Source organism: Aulostomus chinensis, chromosome 24, assembly GCF_037954235.1.
Source record: "Aulostomus chinensis isolate RoL2024-O1b breed Wild chromosome 24, RoL_Achi_v1.0, whole genome shotgun sequence".
NCBI lineage: Eukaryota > Metazoa > Chordata > Actinopteri > Syngnathiformes > Aulostomidae > Aulostomus > Aulostomus chinensis.
Window position 1 is genome coordinate 4173002 of NC_141343.1, and position 21442 is coordinate 4194443.

Here is a 21442-nt window from a genome sequence, read left to right on the forward strand (position 1 = left end):
CATCATTAAATCATGTCTTAACCCTCCCTGAAAAAAAGAGCTTGAGGTGTCTTTTGATCTTTTGACTCCTCGCAGTCTTCGGGAGCTCTGGGAGTCACTGTGACATTGTGATGCATCTTGCACAATAACCTCCACGAGAACCTCAAAACTCCGGGACATGACAAGGGCGAACTCAAAGTGAATCACCCAGAGCTAATCAGAAGAGACAGGCGTTTCTAGGAGTTTAGCCTTGCTGATTGTACACTGGCTTATGTCAGTGCCAGTACTCTTCTACACCACAGGAAATCTCTTTCAAGCATCCTAAACAAAAGCTAAATAAAAATGCAACATCAGAATACCTGACTTCTAAGTTTGAAAGCCTGCAATTACCTGACCTTCAAGTCCCATTCTCCAGCAAACCAGAGATGGCGGTTTACACTTTAGTGCCTTGTAACCATGGCTATAATTTCAAGTTGATTCATGAGGGAGGGGGTATTTGAAAAGTCAAAGAAGTAAAAGGTGTCTCCATCAAAAGATAGCAATCATGTTGTGAGTAAAAAGTCAAGTGGACCCAATTTAACTGTTTTTTTCTTTTCCCCCAGTTAGACTGAGAGCTAAGCTGAAAAAAGTGGGTGAAAGCAAATAGAAGGAAAGCACAGAGGGATGAAGTGATAAGCTGTTATTGTTTTTGGTAGGATTCCTTTCTCACCTCGGTCTGTTGAATTTAAGTCATATTGGGTTATGGATTGGTAGAGGCTGTTGCTCTGTTATGGCCTCTGTCTCTGTAAAGCCAACATATGCTGAAAGAGAGGGGAATCATCTTTCAAGGTGAAGAGGGTACGTTAGCACACAAGCTGCCGCAAGGCTATTGTTAAGTTTTATTTCACCTCCTGTCCACTCTTGTTTGGCAAGCACATTTTAAATTGGCAGGTCTCTCTGTTGGCCCTCCCTTTTTAAAGCAAAATAAATACAACAGCCCACAAATCAAGTCCAAGTGTAAACATCCTTTCTCATAAAAGCTTTTCTTGTGAGAAATGCATCGATTAACATGCACACATCAAACCAAGGCAGAACTGTGAGCCGCAAGAATCATAATCTGTTGTTATAAAGATGGAGTTTCCAGACTTTTAGAAACTACAAAATCGTGAAATTATTCAAGTGGCTGAGAAAAATCAATGCATTTAAAAGCAGCGACTCTAGAAACTTCTGAGATCCTTAATTTGGATGGATTTGAGCTGGTGTGTATTCATGGCATCTGGCCAGCAGTGCTTGATTAAGGGAGGGAGCAGTGGAAAGGTTTCCTGGAGGGGTGCTGGGGAGTTGCCTCTTACCTTTGAGGTCCAGGTTGCGGGCTCCATTGGAGTGCTGAGTAACGGTGCGTGAGTCGATCTTGAGAGTATGTACATTGTTGGCATCCCGGGACACCACCACGTTGTGCCACTGGTTGTCATTGAGCGGCTTGTCTGAGTTGCCCTTCATCAGCGACGGTCCATTACCGAGGTCGAAGACATAGTGGACATAACTGTGAAGAAAAAAGAGAGTGAAGTTGTGTGTGTGTGAGATCGACTTTGATCGAATTTGGTGGAGGGAAGAAAACTAAATCCCTGAACACCAGTGAGAGCAGCTACTCAGAGGGCAGGGGCAATGACTGAGGAGCACCTGACCAGGCTTCATCATTGCATTTGCAAATCACACACACAGACACACACACACGGGAAACCCTGGTCTCCTGTTTCATCTTTCATGACTGTCCCATCATTTTACGTGTGTATCACTGCATTACCGGACTCGCTAGCGCGTTCATTTTTCAAGTAATTAAAATTAAAATGAAACGGCTTTTAGTTTAAAAAGTCCTTTGATATGTTGGATTCCTCATCTGAGGGGATAATACCCCCCCCCCCCCCACCACCACCAACTTGTTTACTCGACTATTAATCACTATTCCTATTCTTTCTGTTTTTGTTCAGTTTTGCTGTTGGTGGATAAACTCTTTGGATCTACTTGTAACTGTTTTGATTGACAGGTTCCGGATAGATTGCTCCTCCGTGTCCAGATTTTAAAGTAGACTTCCGAGGAATGGATCCTCCCTCGACTAATTCATGAGAACATTCTTGGTGGTCATTCATAGATTCGGCTCCTTGCTTTTGTCCAGTTCCAGATGAGCGCGGTGAATATTCATGGCTCGATGAACAGTGTGTGTTTGCATTACTCACACGAGCAGCGAGGAAACTTGCTACACAATTGGCTTCATGTCTTATGTGAACGCAACAGACATCACGGCAAGTCCCAGCCGACAGCACTCATGAGGAGTTTGAAGACAGATGACTTGTTTTTAAGAGGCGATATTACTGAGCAAGCCTGATATCCGCCGTTCCTCTGGTTTGACAAATATAGAAACCTGCTTTTGTCTAACAGCCTGTTTGCCCGCAGCCAGACAAGGTGGCACAGTTCCTTCCTCTACACAAATATGGTCGTCCTTTGTTTTGGGGGTTACGGCTATGTTAAGGCTATTGTGGCCGTTTCATTCAAGGCGTCTGTGTGTTTTTCTACCTCAATTCTAAATCCTTTATTGAGGCTCTTGTCTTTGTGTAGCAGAAGCAGCTCAGGCTTTTGTGTTCCTAGCAGTGCTGAATATAGAGCACAAGAGGAGGGGAGACAGACAAGAAAAAGCCTCTTTTATGCTCCAATTATGAAGAACTTTTAGAGTGATACAATTTACTATTGAACTCCTGCTTTGTGTTGACAGAAATTTTGTGAAATACTTTACTGGTCTGAGAAATGTTTTGTGCTCAAAATTATGCAGCGGTTGTTATCACTTAATGGATTGTAAAGCATGTTGGCTGCCCAGGAGACGAGTATCCAGGAAACCACTAACGCCTCCTGCAGCACGCGCAGTTTCAGCTGAGCTGACTGATGATTTCTCACCTAAATACATGAAAGCTCCCTCATCTCGCCAAGCTTGATTCACAGCTGGATTAAACCTCTCACTCATACCTGGCTGTGTAAATCTTTAGAATATTATTTAGGTCTTTCCATTTCATTAAGGATTTGGCCTGTGGGACTAATCACTGCGGCGTGGCTCAGAGGTAGAGTGGCCATCTAGCAAGTGAAGGGTTTGATCCTCACTTCCCCCCTGTGACCATGTCCAAGTATTCTTGAGCAAGATACTGAACCCCTAATTGCTCCCGATGGCCCTGTGACCCATCAAGGGTGAACCCTGCCTCTCCCCCAACATCAGCTGGGACAGACTTCAGCCCAACCCGCAACCCTTAATGGATAAGCTGTATAGAAAATGGATGGATGGACCTGTCGCTGCTGGGTTTATCCCTCAGGCTCATGCCCGGTTGCCAGATTCAAGATGACTTCATCAGCCCTCAAAGTGGGAGATTTTCACTGGAAAACCAGGACTGCTTGACCTTCTCTCAGTTTGTCAACAGCATCAATCAGTCCATCCAATCCATTGGATGTCTCATGTGCACTGGCTGTCACACAAGACACTTTATCATGCTGTTGGACCCAACAAGCCTCGCCACGGCCCAGTTCACACCTGGCTAGCACTCATCCTGCAGGCTACCTGCCAGTGAGATACTGGCCTGCAGTGGCAAGGGTTTTCACAGTTTTCGTCTCCTAACCTGTGAGTTGCCATACTTTCCAGAGAAAGACAGCACGCTTTGATCCACGATGTCTGTGCACCTCCTCCCAATTCTCCCAAGCTCTTACAGGAGCAGCGGAGCCACATGTCTGGAACTTTCCCTTCGTCTACTCTTCTGCTTGCAATATTAGGATAAACCAAAAAGCCACACCATTCCTTTGAACATTTAGATTGCAGATCGTAGTTCAGATCTGCTCAGATCAGATTTAGCAGGAAATAGGCTGGAATACATTGTGAGGTGAGGAGAAAACAAAAGAAAGCGTTTGACATTCAGCGCAAACAAGTTGCAAATGTCAAGCTCTGGTATTTTCTGTCAACGGCAGAAACTTGAGAGTAAAAGCCTGGGAGAAAAAAAAAACATGTAATGCATTTATTGCCATGATGTATTTAATGCCACTTGCACAGAGAATGATTGGAAACTCATAACGTTAGAACATATATATTCTGCACTTAGTGCCTCAATCTTTCTTGATGTAGTTCAGATCACACAGCTCACACTCACCCTTTCACCAGTTCCACCACAATGAAGTCGCTGCCATCTCCTGAGTTGAAGAGCATCAGGCCATCGGGCGTAGTGGTTTTAAACTGAAAGAAGAGGTGCATGGAGGCGTACGCTTGCAACGTGGCTAACGCTAGGTAGCTGCCTTTCATTCGAAACGTCACAGGATCGGCGATGATGTGCCGCATGCCAAAACGGGCATTCAGCTCGCAGTAGGAGATGTCCCCGTTTTTGCACTGGTCGAGGTAGGGCACCCCGTTGAAGGTTAGGCCTTGGAGATGGCCTATGAAGTTTGAGGGCACCACGGATATGAAGCGGCGTTCGGTCATTATGCCCGTCTCGATATTGTGGAACTCGAGACGAGTGTGGGCACCAGTCATCTGGCCTGCAATTTCGAGGATACAGATAAACATCATTAATCGTTGTAATATTAATTGTAGTACAGTTTTCATGCGGTGTATCAGTTTATTGCATATGTTCACAAGGGTTGAGCCTGTGTTTCTAATTTGCCATGAAAGATAATATGCAAGTATAATATTTCAGAAAATCTTGTTACTGCTCTATATGCCAAGTATATTGTGTTTACTGAGATGTGGAGTAATGAGCTTGCCAATATGCCGATTAAATTGCCTTCTGTGGAGAAGCCTGGCCAGCTCGTTGCACTGACTCCCTGGGTGCTTCCTCCTTCTTTCATGAACCACTTTTTGAACTTGTCAGGGTCATTTCTAGCTTCTGGCCTCCCCGTACCAAATCTATTTCATTCATCCAGCTCACACCTTTTTCTCACCTCCTTCCTTATCCTTGGCCTCATCCTCCTGCCTGAGGTCTCAGTTCTGTGAGTGATTCCACCTCATCTCTTGACCTTTTGTCCATCACTTGGCATTTTCTCAGCCACTGACAGAACCTGGGCTGCTACATCTTGTACACAGTGTATGCTCTCCTTCAATATATATCACATTTTTTCGCTCTGTATACGTCTGCACAGAGTTGCTGAGGTTGCAGCTGTTATGGTCCTCCAGAGGATTTAAAGTACGTGGATATTAAAGCTATACTGTAGAACCTTAAGGTTAAAACAGTGGATTAATTGTTCTGAGTGTCACACAACATTGGAGTTATTGGAGTCTGATGCATTTTTCAGGACTAACCATGGAACGATAGAGCATGCATCCTCCTACCTCATGCACTAGCGCCATCTAATGGGATAGGCAGACATCTACCTGGCCACAATGAGTTAAGGAGCATTTACCAAGAGTTTGGATGTGAGGGATGTTCATTTGTGGGAAGATTGATGCACTATAGCTTCAACTCTCAGATGAGTAGCATAATGGAGCTTCGTTTCAGCAAGATAATGGCTTTGTTGGCCTCTGCTACCACGACCCCGATATCAAATCAAACTAATAAACCACATGCTTTCTCCATGCCTGACTCTGTGTGACTAATCATATCCCTTGATGCCAAATGTCAAAACTGTTGATTTTCTGTGGGTTTATGCATTATGGATGGCATAATAAATATGTATTTTTGGTTGCATCACCAGTCTCACAGGCATGCTGGTCGAAGTCACTGCCTCTCACCTCCTATTAATCTCAGTGTGTCCCCAACACCGCTAAAACTAACCTTCCACTGTGACATTATCCACAGACAGCTGCAGGCTCTTTCCCCTTCGCACCACCTTCACCGTGTGCCATTCGTTATCGTTCAGCTTCTGTCCCGCAAACAGCGTCTCAGGTCCTTTGCCTGTAGGAGGAGGGGAAGGGGGGGGGGGGGCATTAAAATCAAAAACAGCACAGGAGGAATGGTTCGTGTGCAGACTCACACCCAACAAACCGCCCACCCATGCACAGTTTTAACAAACTGTAGGTGACAGAGCGAGTGGGGAAAACCTGCATGTTTATGAAGGACATTCACACCACGATTCTCCTATCGGAAATTTAACAAAAATAAACAACTCTCTTCTCTGGTAGACTCCAAAATCTGATAAGAATTCAAAATTTAGTGGTGTTGCCACAGAAACATCTAAAAAAAAAAAAAAAGGACAAATTGTAACAGTAAACAGCTGAGGAAGTAAATTGGAAGAAGCAGGAGATGCTGTGTTAAGACATAACACTTAACTGCTGTCTTACCTCCAACACGGGAGGAGACATTTTTAGGCGGTGGCATGTATTTTTGTAGAAATATATATAAAGAGCCATATTTATGAAACTATCTTTTTGAAATGGGGAATCAGACATGCTGCTAGTGACAGAGTCATACATCAACATCAGAATGCATCAGGGAGAGCGAGGAGACAGTGTGGATTTTGTTTCAGACAGCAGACATGAATCCTTCCTTCAACCATGCATGAAGACTTGACATGATTTATGGGTCACACACACCATAAAGTGGTGGAAATGTAGGATCACTCAGAATGTTAGGCGTCACTTTTTAATAACGTGTAGGTTAGCAGTTTGGCTAATAGATAGTTTGGACTGAAAAAGTCAAAATTTTGGCAAAAAATATAAAAATTTCAATAATGGACAAGTGACTGACAGAGAAAATAATAGATTAAATGAGTGAATCGCCCACAGAGTTAGAAACCCAGTTGACGTTGTGCTATCATACCGAGGTGATGGTTTGTTTAATGACCGAAAATATATAAGAGGGAAATGAATATGAAACGCAAGCCATCCTTACAGGGCTCCAGAAGCTGAAGGCCAGACAGCGTCTGACCGTCAGGGCACGTTGGCAATGACGTGATCAGAGAGAAAGACGAAGAATAACGAGGAGGGGAATTAATGAACTTTCAGCATATTCAGACGTGAGGAATTTCCACGTATCCACTAAAGGCAGTTGTAGGCAGCTTTGCCGCTGATCAAGGAAAAAAAGAACGACATCAAAATGCAAGCTAGTTAGCACATATTATCTATTCATTAGAAATATAATATTCAAACATCCTTCCTCTTACAGGGTCAGCGGCTCATTTCTGACAGCTGGAGACGTGAGGGTTTTCTATCAGACGCTGAAATACGACTGTCCCCTTTGCAGTTGGGTGGGAATAAAAAAAAGTCCCATCAATTGATGGTCCTGCCTGGCGGTAGCAAAAAAGACTTACAGGAGAAATGTTTGCCATTTTCCTGTTACTTTCTTATGATATCGTTGTTGTTTTCAGGGGCTTTTTGTCTTCAGCCATATGAAATTGGACTGAGAAACTTTTGATCACACCGTATGACAAGTAAATATAAAGGAAAGGCTGTTTGCTACGAAGAAAGCAACCAAAGTTGCCAGTAGACTAGTTAGCTGATGCAAATGCAGATGGTGGATATAGGAGGAAATGTGACGGAGAGAAGAAAAAAAATAACTTTAAAGGAGTTAAAAAGAGAACGCAACAAAGCAGTTGCAGAGCCAGCTGGCTGATAAAAGATCATAAAAGCTCGAGGAGTCTAGTGAAAAGAAAATGAATGGGATTGGCTGCGCTTTAGAATAGAACTGGTGTAATATTTATCACAGGAGAGCAAAGGGCCACCGCTGCACACAAACCAGAAGCCATTTGGCCATAATAGCTCGAACAATGGTGGTGAAAAAGAAATACGCCGCTCTGGCCAGACTAGCCGAGCAAGGAAAGCCTCAGGGCAGAAGTCTATCAAGAGACTCCTTCAGTTATTGGGGTAAAGAGCATCATAATACTGGAGGAAAAGCAGAGGACAGTACAGATCTGTCATTCTGGCCACTGGCGGAGGAGGAGGTGACTCTGGAATTAACATTTCTGACATGTTGATGAACACATGGAAGAACTGCCTGATGTTAGCTGGTATATTGCAGACCATTGAATTCTTCACTGGTAGCAACACTGCAAACACGAGGGCTGAGAGCTGGCAAGCCACTTTTAAGCCAATAAGCCTTTAATTGGCAGACAGTATTGCTTGAAAACACAAAGAGGGACAAAGGTCTTGTTAAGTAAAAACAGTTGATGTTATTAGAAAGAAATTAATTCTTCTCCTGAAGCATGTGCCCTCTTACTTTGTCTTGGAAATTAGCAGGGCAAAGGCCTGTGATCACATAGCCGGGGGCTTCCTCTCTGTTCTTTTATTCCCTCCCCCTGTAAGTCTGTCGCTATCCGCTGTCAGGGAGATTTCCTAACACGTGTTAAAATAGCCAGGTTTGAGGATTAGTTTCATTGACTGTGTCAGCACACCAAAAACAAGTGCAATGCTCTCAGGCTGTTGCATAATTACCAGACGTCACCCATCACCGGAATTCGTCCTCCTTTCTGTAAACAACGTTGATTAATGCAATCGTATCAATGGAACAAAAGCCATCAGCCAGTGGCTGCAGCTCGTCTGCATGTGGAATTATGATGTTGGAACTCTATCTTGAGTGAAGCTGCTCATCAGTCAGTAGTGGCCAATGATGACAATTTCTGCCACGGCAATCAAGGAATGGAAGAGGAGAAATGTTTGTTTTCTGAGACTGCAGGAGAGGCACGGATGTCTGTCAAACCGCTGATGAAAATGTGTGCACTCTCCAGCGTCTGAGGGGTTTAAAATAGACACATCAGACGCTTTGAATGTTGCCAAGTCAAATTAATTCCATCATTCCTGATCAGACACCGCAACTCAAAACCCCAACATCAACAAAGGATGATAAAAATACACAATGAGGCATCATTTTGCACAAAACCAGAACACAGAGGTCCAGCTGCTAAGAATCACCTTTGTTTGCTGCTGGCCAGTGAGGAATGATCGAAGCGAGCCAACGTAGTGGCCCAAACAACAGGGAGACAGAACAAGAGGGCCGTGGGGACCTCCTGGCAGTGCAGCCGGTGCAGTAAATGACAACAGAAGCAGCCATGAGTCATGCATGGGGGGCAAGAGCCACTGAAGCCGACCACTTGTCAGTTTCACTCGAGCATATGCAGTCAAGAGTGTCACGTTTGTCAGGGTCATGAGCTTGGGGGGGGGGGGGCAGGGGGGGGTGTCAACAAGTCAGAGGGTCAAAGTTTGCTGGAAGGGACTGAATGTTATTGAGCTAACGAGACAGTTTCAATGACAATTAGAGGGTCACACTCGAGGGGAGCCACAGCCCAGCATGCCTCACATGCCCCCCCTCTGCACCACACCTTATCTCATCATTAGCAGATCACACTTCTGCCCTCAAATGAGGATTAAGATCAAACCTAACGACACATGTCCATGAGGTCACCCGCACCTGTAGCACTGGAATCCTCCAAACAGCTTTCACAGAAAACAAATGGTGGCACTGAACATAGGAGATCTCCAGAACAATGCAGAAGTTGAGTTCCACACCAGCAGCTCCCCTCAACTCTTCCCTTTAGCCCTCCATATTCAAGTAAGGAATATACAGTATGCCATTTCAAGCTCTGGGATTCAATATTTCAAGACAGAAAAGATAATAATGAGCAGCTATACGGCTGTAGACTTGAGCTGGCACAAGTTTCCAGGAAGCCACACACACTCACAGGCACTCATGGAGCGATAATGGTGGACTGTAAAAATGGGCTCAATCAAGATTGCCGATTCCTCAGCATTTCCTTCTTAGCTCAGCAGCCCCACTTCGAGGAGCGAGGAAGGATGCTGATCGACAGGGAAAAGAAGGCGCAATATGACAGGTAACGGAGGGAAAACAAGTGGGATAATGTGCAGGATACCAGATGATTGAAATGGATTTTTCTCATGCTGAGCATAAAACACAAGAAGAGAAACTGAATGCTGACCGAGGGTTGCTGCAATACCTGGAGGAGAACCTCCAGAGGAAGATGTCTTCATCCAGTTCCTTCTTAGCAAGACAGATGCTGTAATCACACGGGTGCACGTATGAGCACAGGACTTATTTACGCTTATTCAGATTGGCGCTGCACTACCAGGTGATAGACCTCAGGTGCCCCCTGTTGTGCACCCATCTGGGGAAGCACTTTGCAAAGTGAACACACCGCACTGTGCACACCCACGCAGAAGTATGTGCAAATCACTTCGAATATATTTTTAGAAAGCATGTGAGGTTTTTTCCCTAGGCTGCGTCTTTCCTCTGTTACTCTGTACTTCACTTGCATAGCTAGCGAGCCGACATTTATACAGTAAATAAAACCACAGGTAGAACCAACAGCTGCCAGCTACAACACATCAACAACCCACATCAGCTTCCGTGTTAAATCTGCTCCTTCTAATCTAGATTATTAAGAAATCAAATAGCTGACGGGACTCTCACTAGGAAGCAGGGATGACGAAAAGGAATACTGCCGATTTTTCTTGCAGCGTTGTTACCCTGAGTGTTGAGTGGCTGTCACTAATCATTAATGGTCACGGCTACTATTTGGAAATTCAACTGGAGTTGTAACTGGACCAGCCACCAATGAAGGCCGTTGCGTAGTACCACCTTATCAGAAAAAAAGAAAAAATGTGGATAACAGGAAATGTGTCGATGCATTGAAACAAAACAAAAAAAACCTTTTTTTTCCCCTCTTGATGAGTGTGTTAGAATGTCTCAGAATGCCATAAAAGAGGTTATCGGTTAAAAAGCAGCATGGCATCCATATAAAATCACCTGTCAAGGACCAAACTGCAGCCACAACAAATAGAACAGGCAGTAACATAAAGCCACATTTCAAAGAAAACATCAGAATGAAACAACATGTAAAACCTGAATATAATCATCCAAACAAACCGACTAAAACTGGTGGGTGTCACTCTTTTCTTCTGGTAATCATTCATTCGCACTAACAGGCTTTGTCTCTGCCAGTCGGACACAGGCTGGGCTATGTTATGACATCAGAGGTGAAAAGCAGATGTTTTTGGTCTTGCCAGTGAAGCTCTCAGTCCAAATGCATCTACAATACATGTAAATGTGGGTATCGTCATGTTTGTATCCAGATGATAATCTAAACATACAAGGACACAATTAAACATCACATGTATCGGAAGACAATGAAGGCTATGTTCATGTTGCGTATAGGAGAGCAGAGTGGTAGGTGTAACTAAGACTAGATGGCTTTCTGCCTTCCTACATTAGTGGGAGGTGCATCTGTGTGTGTGTGTGTGTGTGAGGGAGAGAGAGCGAGAGAGAGAGAGAGATTGCTCTTCCGTTCAACCTTGCAGAGGAGAGAAGTACACACTGTGCACAATAGAAACATCTCCCACACACAAACACGATGCCCTGCTTTCCTGCTGTGCAAACAGACCAGTGCTCCTAATTGATTCATTGGGGGTTTGAGTGAGTGAGTGTGTGTGTGTGTGTGTGTCTCAGATAAAGAAAAAAAAAAGGTGAGCAGGACACATTGTCATAAAAAGGTTCTGTTAAAATTTTAATTTCTGTCTTAGGTTACAATATCTGTGGGGGTTGAAGAGATGAGGGGGGCATCATGGGAGTTCAGTATGTGTGTGTGTGTAGAACATGAGACTGCAAAACTGAAGAGGTGCCGAGTCAGCATGGCTGCTTCCCCAGCCAAGAAACTGTCACCACGGGATAGCTTAATGACACTTGTGTGTGTGTGTGTGTGTGTTTGCGTGTGTGTTCAGGAAGGTCATCCTGATATGTACATGAATAAATATCTGTCTTAGCATGTTTCTAATACATGTTGTGTGTTTCAAATGTATTAGGAGAACATACTGAGCTTTGAGGACTTTCTTTAACGTCGATTCAAGTGTGTGAATCTACGTTGCGTGTGAGTGTGTGTGAATGTGTGTGAGTGTGTGGTGCTGCTCTCCTGCCAACCACATGTCCCATCTCTCCTGTACCATCTGTGCTTCTGGCACAGATCCTTAGTGTTGGTAATGAAGAGGAACCCCCCCACCCCACCATCCACACACACTCATTCTGTCATGCTCTCGTCCATCTCTCTAACAACCCTCTATTCCCTCAAATGACTGCAAACAGTTGCAGACAAAAATGCAGCACTGACTCTCTCGCACACACACACCTGATGTGTCCCAGGTATCTCTCTGCCTTCGGAACACCCTCCTGAACTGTATCTCCTTCGGATCCGCTTGACTTGCTATTGATTTTTTTTTTTTTTTTAAACAAAGCCTCACAGCATGTTGTCTCTTCAGTTCAATGGCTGAATGCTCCTCTCCCGCCCAAATGAACAAATCCTATAAATACTGCATATTCCATTGCAGCATAGAAAAGAACCCTCAAGTGTTCTGAAACACACGAGCCGATAGTCGACGCTGACCAGAGATTACACACTTCCCTCTTCCACACTGCTGTCAAGACAGCACCAAAATGTAGCTGGGCTTGTAAACACTTATTAGTTGTTGATGGGAGCTGGAGCCAGTAGATACCAGCAAGCCTCCAGCCAGGCCTCACACACTGCAGAAAATAAGCAAACGGCATGAAGTGCAAATGAGGCATACAAGTGATTAAAGGGCCCCTTGTGCTGCCAGTCAACATCGGACAGCCAGTCTCCTCAGAGTCACAACAAAGAGCAGGAGCAACAACACAAAAGCAACACTAAAATGCGATTTCATGGAACCTTGCACAACAAAATCAGATAGAAAAGACATGGCTCATGAACACTCCACCTTAAGCAGAGGTTTCACTCTGGGCTCAACACAATCTTAACTGTGTGAGCACCACAATCAGTTTTAGTAGACAACATAACCAACACAAGACTACAAGGCTCAAAACCCATGACAGCGGGGTCAGCTCAGGGTCAGCTCAGGGTCAGTCAGGTGTCACCAGGGTCAGCTCAGGGTCAGCTCAGGGTCAGTCAGGTGTCACCAGGGTCACATACCCACTGGCTTAAAGAGTGACAAAAAGATTCGTCACAATTTCAGATTTTTAAAGTCAACTTGGATATGAAGCTTACCTCATGCCACAGGGACACCACCAGAGCGGCACAGACCAGTGCGATCTGCAGTCCCCACACCCACACACACACACACACACACACACACACTCGCCGTCTAAAGTGGTAATGGAGCTCAGGTGTGTCAGTGCTGCCAATCAGCCCCGGCTGAGGGGCAAAGGTCACACTACCTCTCACAAATGCATTAGTCATGAGTGTAACTCACTTCTCCTAAACTCTGGTTCTGTTGAAAGTTTCACACCTCAACTAAGGCATTTTTTTTATAATGACACACACATTTGTAAATATCCAATTTGTCTGTTGTTAAAAACCTGAGTAATTATCTCCGTGAATATGTGGTGCTGTTTGCAACACCCCTCCCAGGGAACAGAGCACAACACCCACATGCACCATGTTGCCATGATGCAATGTTGCATAAATCAGCAAGGAACGTGTGACCTGTACTTGGTAATCACATGGCACTAAATAAGATACAGAACATGGGTAAGCGTGCATTAAATGAAGGGTTTGATCCTATAATGGTTTCCTTTTATTGGCCTTTCAGGGACCTCTGCACTACACTGTACACCTGGCTTCTAGGGAGACATTCCTGCACTCGCTGTACTCACTGCAGGGGAACTCCTCTGAGGACGGTCGAGGTGTGCAGCTCAGCCTCTCCTGTGGTTTCTAGTGAGAACCCTTAAACTCTATCGCTCTCTTGTTTATGCTCTGGAGCAATTTGAGGGCAGTAGTTCAGGAGATTTTTGGATTCGGAGCTTCACCAAACCAGGCCCAATGCTCTTTTCTCGTCTCCGCCTCCAACGAGTTCTCTCATGTGCCAGCTCGACTTGGAGCAGATGGGTCGGTTCAGCATGGCGTCACACCAGCCGACCCGATGGCATGTCAAACAGCCAGCCACAGGCCTGAGCATGCCAAGCACTGACATAATGTTGCTCTGTATGGGAATCATGAGCTCTGAGATCAAATTGGGTGGACAGACATGTATCGGATCCGGGGCCTGACTCTCCTGCAAATACACGGATATTAACACCAGAGAGTACAAACACACATTCTACTGACCAGATTGTCGTCAAGGTTTCAAACCTCCTGCTTCCTGCACCATTAAACACACTGACGCACACACATGCTCACAAATACGCAATCCTCTCACCCAACTGATGAAAGTCCCAACTGCAGACACACACCAGCTACTGCTACACTCCATCACACACACGCTCACCATCCAGCCAACCCATCAAACACCAATAAAGGAGACACACACTAAACTGTAGTCACACACTGACCTGGAGCCCTGGCACTCACTCTCATTCTCTCTCTCTATCTCACACACATACAGACACACACGCGCCCTCCCCTTTGTCCTCTGCAAACAGTGATGACAGCCTGTGTTTGGGAGGTTAATGGCTGTTTGCTCCTCACAACCTTCACACTTGATTACCCGAGTAGACCAGTGTCATGATGGCAATGCCACAAGTCCTCAACACCAAGGGTCCCGCTGTCATCACTCTCATATGCTAACCATGTACTTATGAATAAAATAGAAGGACAAAAAAAGAATTGTTAAGACTGAAGTGTAAAATAGCATGTGACAAACACAAAAACTGAGCAAGACTCATCTCTAAAAGCACATAAAACCATCAGTCACATGATGAAATCCCTCCTGTTAAAAACATTCTTCATAAGGCCCGTGGACCTGAGCTCACAATGGCACCACTGAACTCATTTCTAGAAATATAGTGAGCAGACAACCTCCAATGACATGAATTAAGCACAGCGGTACTGACTGGAAGAGCCACACCAGCATGAGGTTTGACTCCACGAGCCTGAGTTTAAGAATCTCATGTTCTCCTGGCTTAGCCAGCCAGGCTCCTGTAGCTGGGTGAGCACAGCACAGCCTCACATCACACCAGTGTCAATGCCTTCCATTGTTCGAGGGGAAGCAGGTCAAGTTTACCTACTTGTAGCATTGACTCAGTGTTTACTACTGTACTCTTAATACTGTAGTTGATAGAGAGGAGAAGTCCAGGAGATGTTCTACCAGTCTGTTCTATTCTTGCTCTGGATGTCCTCTCAGCTCCAGAGAGAACACGCTGTCACCTCTGGTTCCCTCAACGTCCACAGTCACTTCTTCTGGAGCAGAGCTCGCGATGCTTGCATCGAAGTTTAATGAGGTTTTTGGGCATCTGAGGTTTGTCTGGCACAGCTTTAACTACAAAGTTGAGAAAGGTGTCAACTGGCAAAAATGTTCCTGCAGCAGAACATGAATGTGCTTCCTTTCTTTTTATGTCCTTCTTGACATATTATACTTGACATTATACTTTCTTGTGATCGTCCGGTGATGTTACTTTGATGAGCTCCATCGCTCCTTTCATAGATCCAAGATTAAAGAGACTACATCTACACGCCCACGTAGAGAACCTTAAGAACTGTATCATGCTGTCAGTGTCACAACACAAGAATTTATAAACCCTAAATTATGAATCTTAAAACAGAGAAGGATCAAAACGCTCATGGGGGCCTGCTGGGAGAATGATCGGATGAAGAGCTTGTAATCTGTGACAGTCTTTTTACATGGTGCCTGTTCAGCACTGATAGATCTGGATTTATGGGTGAGCAGGGATGTTTTTATATTTTCCACATATAAAAAATATCTAAATGTCTGCGTAATATGAATATGTGACATGGAGAGGTGGGCGTTGGTGGACCTTCATTACTGCTGCTGCACCAAGAGTGCGAACAATGTCACTTCAGGCCATGAGCAGCGCTGAGTCGGAAAATGTACATCATAGAAGGGCTGGTATCTGGGTAACATACTGCAAATATTACTACAATAAACTGAAGATACTTGGGTGACAGAATACCCCCTGTTACAGTACCACATCATCCCTGCGTTCCCACCCACTCAAAATCACATCTGGTCCAAACCATCAAAAGGAGACATTTTAATGCATGTTCTTAAAACATCAAGTCAGTCAACAAATCCATCCTGCAGACAATCTCGCTTCAACTAATGCTGCAAAATAATGCACGGATAAGCACACGTTTGAAATAATGGGGCTTTGCCTAAATCAGACTAGCGTTTGAGAATCCTAAGCGTGTATGAAAATGTCCTACTCAGTCGTTCGTTTGGATTTGCTCCACCGTTTAGTGAGCAAAACAAACACCCAATCACTCCCCTACTAGTCAACTTCTATGGAGGAACTTCATCTGTTTCCTACATGCTTGGCTAAAATTGAATTTACAGAGGTTGAACTATGCAAATGATGCTTTATTCGGAGACCCAGAGGTGCCATTTTATGATTCATGACCAGTAACTTTGTTAACTGCCTTCATTGACTTTCAAATTTGGAAGCATCTTGTTTAAAAATGAGCCGAGCTACAGCCACGCTGGATCGGCTGGATCACACAGGAAGAACCACAGACATGATACAAGCGTGTTGGATTCGGTTTTTGCTTCAATCAGCAACTGAAACGTCACAGCATCAGTTCCCAAAGTGTTAACATACTGGCATACTGGGGGACGACCTGTCCACTACGGTGCGCATCAGCGGGGGGGTTGAGGGCTCTTTGATCATGGGCAGGTGACCCCTATGGACTTTATTCTGTGCAAGCAAAGGCAGACAGCAGCAACAGTTACATGAGGCCTCAGAGGTTAATGTGGTTTCTATGGCAGAAGACAGGATTTACTTTGCTCTTCACAGTTATCAGACCTCCTTTGACGATAATACCATTTGGCTCCTATCCTAAGATATCACATTTTCCATCTCAAAGGGGTGCAGGCCTATCGCTGCAGATATAATACAAAGTTGTCCGTGCGTGCGTGTGCGTGTGTGAGAGTGAGAGTGTGTATTTGTCTTGTGCGTTTTTGTGCACCTGCACCATGTAAATGAGCCATCTGAAATGTTAGGATGAAAATGGGTTAATAAAGCTGATTAAAACTCAGGGCCTTCATCTCTCTATCCATCTTTCCTTTATCTCTCTCTCTCTCCATTTGCTTGCTGGTCACTTCTATCACTCCTGTGTTTTATGCTCTCCACTCAACCTTTTCTCCTTGTAATCTACGAGGTTTACAGCCTTCAGCAGAGCTTTTCTTAGGTTTTGTTCATCTAAGGATGGAGGTGGGGGAGAGGTCTGAGTTGGAGAGATCACTTTGTCTGGGTGCATTGGGGGGGCAGGTGAGGACACAGTCCCACACTGGCACAATGGCCCACCTGTGGTCACATCCAAAACCACTCCTGCATGGTGCCACATTGTAAATAGAGCTTGTGCTGCTGCAGTAACCCTGGCTGGACTGGGAGGATGTGGCTGGTTTCTACAGGAGGGTCTGGGGTCCCCCATAGGGACTTCAGCCAATCAATATTCGCTGTGATTTCAGTCAAAATCTGGATTAGTTAATACATCAGACACAGAAACACAACGGTAATTCAGCAAACTAGCATCACCTGACAGTTTACTTCTCATTTTGATACGCTGTATGTTGACTCGTTCGATTCTGTCTACCTGCATATTAATCAGTTCACATCCACCATCTTTACTGGTGACTTCCTGAGTGTAGAGGTGTTTATTGGGTGCTTTATTCGGCGCGCCTGTTCAGATCTTGACATCTTCCAAGCTCAAATCAGAGAAGAGGAACACGTTTATGCTTTCTTCAACACTGACATAGCGCAGCTGATCCTCTGAAGGCAGGGATGTTGACAAAATGCAGGCAAATCTGTGCAACCATCTGATACCCATAATTCTGTAAATATGTGCGCAAGAAACGCGGGCAAATGATAAAGGAGCGAGTGAGTTTTTAGGATTGCAGATCCTATTTTTAGTGCCAACTGTTATTGCTGTGTGTATAGAATGTGTTTGCAAAGCTGATCAGTCAGCATGGTAAAGTCAATGTACAATGTGTAAAATAAACATCCTTTTATTAAAGAAAGGATTGAAATGTAGGCGGGCAAACAAAGAGAAGTGGTGGAGGTCTTTATTACTGCCTGCTGAAAGTAGTTTTATTTATTCGTTTTCTGTGGACACTGAAGGAGGCGGCAAACAACAGAATGGAAGGAGGAGAGGAGGGACACCGCCTCCTCCTGCTCAACCACAGCCTCCCTCTCCTGCACCAGCAGCTCCACCGCACCCGTGACTTCCAAAGAGAATCCAACCAGAAACATTATTCACTGCAAAAAGTGTGCAGTGACACATGATATTCCCATGAAGCAAACGGATTTCGTGGAGCTCCTGTTGCAGCTCATGATAAAAACCATTGGACTTCTCTTCAGGGGGAAGGTAATACAACCCCACACCCACAGCAGCCCCTCCAGCACTGGACCAGAGAGCATCATGCGACAGCACGACCCCGCAAGACGTCAGGACAGGATCTTTGGATGAGGATCTTTGTCTCACCTGAATAAATCTAAATTTCACGTTTTGTTTTGCTTCGTGGTCCAATATTCACGATCATACAAGTCTTTATTGAGTGACATATTCATAATTATGATGCTTCTTGGGATGTGTAACAGTTGACAACACAGAAAAATACAATTTTACAAGAAAGTTCATGATGCATTTTCTCACCAAAGCTCAGCAACGCAGAGCAGCTAGCATCATTACAAAGCCTCCATTGTGTCATTATATCCAGCATAATGTGATTCATAGTGAGTGAGCAATGCTGCATCCGTCAGACTCCAAGAGGAGAATTTTGGTCAGGAAAAGACGACGATGATGATGCATTGCTAACGTTCGCTACAGTAGAACATTCATTTTTATCACTGACTGGTCTGGGGGTCTATCCTCTATCGGCCTTTTACTCTGTTACACCCTTCCACTTTTCTTTTTTTTTAACCAACCATGTTCAACGCTACCAGGTTATGTTGGAGTAAAGTTCACGCACAACTGCCTTGTTTCTATAAGACACACTGGGCACGCCAGAGCCTGCGGGCCACCAGGAGAACTCTCCATGCTCCTGATGGTCAGTCCAGGCCTGATAATTACGATGGTGAAGATAGAAGAAGAGGCAAGGCAAACAGCAAACATATTCTGACCCCCAGGCATGATTATCCACGCCTGTACCTCCCACCCTCCATGCCAATTACAGAGATAAGGTCACCTAAGCCTGGTGTACATGTGCGCAATCACACCTAGATCTGCTTTGCTTCCTCTGAAGTCAATGCGACGGTCGCTCAAACACTGACGATCATATTCACTACTTGCTATCACACTTGCTTTTCCTCTTCTTCATGCGTCTCTGTGGGAGGTGTGCACTGATGCTGATGAAATATTGGTGATACCTTCTATCATTGCACGTGGCCACAGCAGGAAGACATACTTGAGTCAGGGGCTAGATTGATTTTGAGAAGGTAAATCATATATTCCGCTCTTCCCCTCTAGGATTTTAGAGCTCCCTTTGGAGACACGAGTCACGTCTTTCCCTCTACATTGCCATCAGTGCTTCTTCGTCCTCCCATTTTTTCTCCTGCCCCCTCCCTCCCCCACCATCTCCCTCCCTCCCTGCCTAAAAAAGGTCCTGGGGGGATGATAATTTATGATTTGAACCACATTTGCCTGTGTGATTTGGCAGGCGGGTACGGTCCTATGGGATAGCCATCAGTCCTGAAAGGCGGTATGGGTGTCGACAGCTTCAGGCTGCTGCCGATTCTCTCATTAGGGTCTTTGTAATGAGTTCACATCTAACCTGTCTCTGGTGCCATGGAGCACTGAAAGGAGGCGGAATGTTCATAGATCGAGGCGATGCAGAGCAGCCCCATTTCCAATTCTAGACAAAGGTTCTGTCCTCTCTGTGGTCTTGGAGGTATGATCAAATTCTGAAATTGATTTTGTCTGGTCATGTTTCTCTTGGGAGGGAAAAGAGGCAAAGGGAGGTTGAATCATATGTGGAAATGGAAATGTTTTTGGTTTTTTTTCTCCAAAGGAATAAAATATCTGATCAGAATCCAACATTCTTAACGCATCAGTTGATTGTGGACTCCTTTGTGCGCTCACCCACTGTTTTCATTTCTTCTCCTCGTGTAATGAAGTTTATTAATGTGTCTTATGTTCCTGCCTATATTAAGAGTAACACCGCGCATAAGAGCAGAGGGAACCGCTCTGTTCATTTCTCTGATTGCTTGGCGGTGTGGAGTCACTGGTGTCAGAGCATCTGCAAGTTGCACATGATCACTTTTGCTCGTTTAAATGTCTGAGGAGCAGCTGCGTGTGATGCATGTCCGTCCTGTATGCAGACCCACCGCCGCCGCCGTTGCTTGTCTCTGCAACCCTGCATGCACCGCTGCATGTTTATCTCCAGATGAAGCAATTTAGAGTCTGTCATGGAAGGCAGCAGAGCAACAAAGGATGACAACATTCTTTTGAAGCTGAACTAAAAGTGTGCAGACAGATGAAACTACACCGTCCAGAGGGAATGAAGTCATGCATGTAACTCCTGAAATACATTTTTCGACATCTTTGATGAAGACTATCAGGAGGACGACTTATTTCTACGCCCACGTCACTGACCGTATGAAACTGAGTGTAACAAAGAGCATCAGCTGACATTCGAGCCTGTCAGCTTGAGATTTAGAGAATTAATGAACTTTTTTCTGAATACACACTTGTTTCTCCTGCTGCTGTGAGGCATCACATCTTTAAATGATGATATATTTCCTGCACAGAAGTGGGCTGAGGCCGGACCCCACAGGCGCCACGCACTGATGCAAGGGTGTTGTAGTCAACTAGGCCTGCCGAGGCCAAGTGAAGCTTCTTCTAATGCCTGCAACGCATTCACAATTAATCACTATGTTACTATTTATCACAACTGACACCAGCATGCAGTAAATCACAGGGTCTGCAGATATAACTGCAGTCTGTGCATCACTACTGCGCAGCTCTCAAAAACTCTGATGCACTGAGGTTTATGTGGGTTAGCAGTAGTTCACACACACCTCTGTGTTTGCTCCACTTCCTGTAGCACAGCCCTCAACAGGCTGGGCTGACTCCTGGTCTTTGGGCCCGCATTCTCAGCCAGTGCTTCTCCATACTGATATCCAGAAGGAACAGCCAAAGATAGACGCACTTCCCTCCACTCCACACAGTGACATACATGTCCAGTAGACTAAGACAGACTGCTGCAAATTACATGCTCGGATCTCTCAGAGCAATTTAGTCCTGCAGCATGGGAGGTCACTGACGATCCCTGCTATTTGCTGCTGTCATGACAATGTCAATATTTTAAAGTGTTAAAAGAAAGGAAAAAAAGGAGATAGTGAAATTTTACCATTTTATTCTTTGTCTTTAAAATACAAAACATTAATCTGATACATGGATATCGACCGGAAATATCATATTGCTGCTTTTCCAGTCCTCAGTGACACGAGAGACCCGAGGAAGTAATGCAAACTCCCCTTCAATTCTCCATCGATCTTTTGAGTTTGGATGTTTAAAAGGCGCGATCTGCATTCATTTCCGTTTCAAATGATTAGCAGTGTAACAGTGCGCCAAGCTAACGCTGTTAGCTCCCTTCACCTGCCCAGGA

The 21442-nt window shown here is 44.9% G+C and overlaps 1 protein-coding gene across 8 annotated transcripts in view; it reads right to left on the minus strand.

The window, feature by feature from the left end:
* Positions 1 to 21442, minus strand: part of nrxn2b (neurexin 2b) — a 659388-nt gene that overhangs the window by 308153 nt on the left and 329793 nt on the right. For all 8 annotated transcript variants that reach the window (XM_086197055.1, XM_086197054.1, XM_086197049.1 and 5 more), the window contains 3 exons: positions 5748 to 5867; positions 4134 to 4515; positions 1311 to 1501 (listed from right to left, as the gene is read on the minus strand). In XM_086197055.1, coding sequence (XP_086053181.1) covers positions 1311 to 1501; positions 4134 to 4515; positions 5748 to 5867 — 693 coding nt within the window. The remainder of the gene's footprint in view (positions 1 to 1310; positions 1502 to 4133; positions 4516 to 5747; positions 5868 to 21442) is intronic.